This window comes from Solanum pennellii, chromosome 12, assembly GCF_001406875.1.
Source record: "Solanum pennellii chromosome 12, SPENNV200".
In the NCBI taxonomy this organism is placed as follows: Eukaryota; Viridiplantae; Streptophyta; class Magnoliopsida; order Solanales; family Solanaceae; genus Solanum; species Solanum pennellii.
In genome coordinates, this window is record NC_028648.1 from 60565819 (window position 1) to 60570177 (window position 4359).

A 4359-nucleotide genomic window follows, 5' to 3' on the forward strand; every position below is an offset into this window, starting at 1 on the left:
TGAAAAGATCGGATAAGAAAAGGTATTTGAATGCTTACTCTATGATCTGTTTGTCTTTCTCTATTATTTATTTATATTGTATCTGATACATAATTATAAGCAGTCTATATCTTGTTGTGATATTTATAGCATTGCTTTTCTTATATGAATTAAACCAATTAAAAATTTTGGACAGCTATGTGTTGGTTTGCTTCAGCGACCAATGTGGATGGACATTAAAATCATCTTGCAGAAAAAAATCTGATGTATTCAAAGTGAGATATTTCAATAGTGAACATACATGTCCGATGCGGGATAGGATACTAACAAAAGTACAAGCAACAATTGGATTTATTGGTGGTGTGACTGCCCCTAAATTGGTAAATCATAAAAGAATCCATACACCTCGAGATGTAATTGAAGATATTAGAGAATTGTATGGGGTGGAGATATCGTACTAACAAGCATGGCGTGCTAGAGAACGTGCACTAGAAATGCTCAAGGGTAAGCCATCAGAAGGATATAAACAGATGCCGAGATACATATGGATGCTAAATAAAGTGTATCCAAATTCATATATAAGGATGCAAAAGACGGAAGATAATAAATTCATGTATCTGTTCATAGCCCTAAGACCGTTGATAAGAGGGTTCGACTACTGCAGGCCTGTAGTTGTAGTGGACGCTGCACATCTTGGCGGGGCTTACAAGGGTACTTTTGTATCAGCAAGCACACTTGATGGTGCAGGTATGAGTGTTATAATTCTGATGTAATGTATAACTTATATTATATTAGTGTAAACATTGTGTATCGGGAAATTAAATGTGATATTCTTTGTAATTAGGATGCATATTGCCATTGGCATATGGTGTTGTAGACACTGAAAATGACTGTTCGTGGACATGGTTCTTCGAAAATTTCAAAAATGCATTTGGTGAGCGTGAAAACATGTGTATTGTATCGGATAGAAATGAAAGTATCATAAAGAGTGTAAGCATTGTATACCCAAACGTACCTCATTGTGCATGCATATGGCATCTTTGGAAGAATGTATGTTCAAGCTTCAAAAGGAGTAAAAAAACACTAAGTGATATATTTTACTCAATGGCAAAAGCATACAGAAAGGAAGATTTTGATAAATTAATGGCTAAGGTTGTGAAGGTTGATCATAGGGTGAAGGATTACCTTGAAGAAGCTGGTTATGAGAAGTGGTCAAGAGTTCATTCAACCATAAACAGAGGTAGAATGATGACTTCGAACATCGCTGAGTGTATCAATGGATGCCTTGTCGATGCACGTAAGTTAACTATAATAGACTTCTTGGAGGAAGCTAGACTTTTATTTGGTAGTTGGAACTATAAAAATAGAGAAATAGCGTCATATACAAAGGACACATTGGGCCGAAGATTTGAGGAGATATTGATTGTAAACGCATCTAAAAGTTCAAAGATGAAGGTATTTATCAATTTCATTGAATTTCTGTTTTATGTATCATATACAAATTGATTTTCAATGTTAAGTGTTTTTTTTGAAAATGATATATAAATTGTATATTACGTAATGTATCACTAACTTCTTAAATTTTTAGGTCGTTCCATCATCTGAATATATTTTCACAGTTCATGAAGCTGGAAAAAGATACATTGTATGCCTTGAGAGGAAAACTTGCACATGTGGAAGGTTTCAACATGATGAGATACCTTGCGCACACGCAATTGCAGTTTTGAAGCACAAGAATGTTACCAATTTGCACCCATATTGCTCTGATTACTACAAGCCGTATGCATTAGAAAAAACGTACGAGGTTGTAATGGTTCCAATGCCAGATAAGGATGATTGGAACGTTCCAGAATATGTTTTAGATGAAATTGTCCGGCCACCTAGGTACAGAAGGTTGGCTGGACGACCAAGAAAGCGAAGAAAGAAAAATGCGGATGAGAAAATAACAGTGAACAATAATTGTTGTGGGCAGTGTGGACAAGAAGGACATAACAGGAGAACTTGTACTTTCTTCCCGAAAGAGGATTGAAAGAATGTTTTAAAATAGGACATTAGTGTTCATGGTACTTCTATCTATTTTTTTCTTTATAATTTTGACTAAATAAAGTGTATTGGTTACACAACTTAATTTGATGTTCAAATATATGACTTTGCAGTTTAATTATGTGCCAAATTTAAACTCCAAGTTTTATAAATAAATAGATTCAACAGTGGTGAGTTTTCAATTTAACAGTAATGATATAGGAGTTTGTTTGTGTATGTGATGTATCATATACATGAATATTATTGAAAAGATGTTATGTGTTCCGTGTATATTGTATTTTGAGATATTCTAGTGTACAAAAAATTGATTTGTTCAATTGTTTACTATATGATTCGTGTATACATACTTATGAGTTATAAATTTGATATATTATATTCAACAGTGTTTGGGTTTCAGTTTTACAGTAATTCAAGCTGAGTTTATTTGTGTAAGTTATGTATCAGATACATTCATTTTAGTGAAAAATATGTAATATTTTTCGTGTATACTCCATCATGAGTTATTCTAGTGTCCCAAAACTTGACTTGTTCAAATGTGTACGACATGTTTAGTGTGTACAGCCTTATGAACTGTAATTTTGATATAGTACATTCTAGTGGTGCGTTTCACTGTAATATTAATCAAGGTTAAGTTTGTTTATGTATATGATGTATCATATACATTCATATAATTCAAGTTGCTAAATATATAACTGCAATATTTTTTCAAGTATATATTATACTTATGTATCATATACATCATTTGTATAAAGTGAAAAAAAACTTAATAATGTATCATACACATTAGAACTTAAATGTAATATACTTCATTTTGTAAATTAGCTGTAAAAATTACTTAAAATGAAACACTAAAAAATTTGTAAAGCAACAACTGTTTCTAAAACAATAACTTGAAAAAATATAACATTCATAACTAATAAAATATTGTAATACCAATAAGCTTTTAGAAAAACACAAAAGATAATTGTCTTCAACACAAAACAACATATAAACTTGTTCATCCTGTCCCAGCNAAAATGATATATAAATTGTATATTACGTAATGTATCACTAACTTCTTAAATTTTTAGGTTGTTCCATCATCTGAATATATTTTCACAGTTCATGAAGCCGGAAAAAGATACATTGTATGCCTTGAGAGGAAAACTTGCACATGTGGAAGGTTTCAACATGATGAGATACCTTGCGCACACGCAATTGCAGTTTTGAAGCACAAGAATGTTACCAATTTGCACCCATATTGCTCTGATTACTACAAGCCGTATGCATTAGAAAAAATGTACGAGGTTGTAATGGTTCCAATGCCAGATAAGGAGGATTGGAACGTTCCAGAATATGTTTTAGATGAAATTGTCCGGCCACCTAGGTACAGAAGGTTGGCTGGACGACCAAGAAAGCAAAGAAAGAAAAATGCGGATGAGAAAATAACAGTGAACAATAATTGTTGTGGGCAGTGTGGACAAGAAGGACATAACAGGAGAACTTGTACTTTCTTCCCGAAAGAGAATTGAAAGAATGTTTTAAAATAGGACACTAGTGTTCATGGTACTTCTATCCGTTTTTTTGTTTATAATTTGGACTAAATAAAGTGTATTGGTTACACAACTTAATTTGATGTTCAAATATATGACTTTGCAGTTTAATTATGTGCCAAATTTAAACTCCAAATTTTATAAATGAATAGATTCAACAGTGGTGCGTTTCAATGTAACAGTAATGATATAGGAGTTTGTTTGTGTATGTGATGTATCATATACATGAATATTATTGAAAAGATGTTATATGTTCCGTGTATATTGTATTTTGAGATATTCAAGTGTACAAAAAAATTGATTTGTTCAATTGTTTACTATATGTTCGTGTGTACATCCTTATGAGTTATAAATTTGATATATTCAACAGTGTTTGGGTTTCAGTGTAACAGTAATTCAAGGTGAGTTTATTTGTGTATATTATGTATCAGATACATTCACATGAATGAAAATATGTTATATTTTTCATGTATTCTACATTATGAGTTATTCTAGTGTCCCAAAACTTGACTTGTTCAAATGTGTACGACATGTTTCGTGTGTACAACCTTATGAAAAAGTTTTTGAACCCTTTGTTTTATGTGTATCAGTATTCTTTCTCCTCTTGGATGGTGGTGGAGATGATGTATCAGATACACGAGATGATCTTCTCAATAAATGATCAGGAGGGCTTGTTGAAAAATCCTCAAAACCTGACTTATCTTTAGTATGCACTTTTTTTGCACGAACAGGTGGTGTAGATACTTCATTTCTGTTGACCTCTTGACTTTCGGGTAAATCAAGGGATTCCACCTCATCTTGCGTT

The 4359-nt window shown here is 32.4% G+C and overlaps 1 protein-coding gene across 1 annotated transcript; it reads left to right on the forward strand.

Annotated features, from left to right (window-relative positions):
- Window positions 1–473: 473 nt before the first annotated feature.
- On the forward strand, window positions 474–3533 carry LOC107006961 (protein FAR1-RELATED SEQUENCE 4-like). Its single transcript, XM_027913817.1, has 3 exons — window positions 474–726; window positions 824–1434; window positions 3093–3533. Exons 1-3 carry the CDS (start codon window positions 474–476, stop codon window positions 3531–3533), a joined length of 1305 nt encoding a protein of 434 aa, XP_027769618.1.
- The last annotated feature ends 826 nt before the right edge of the window (window positions 3534–4359 follow it).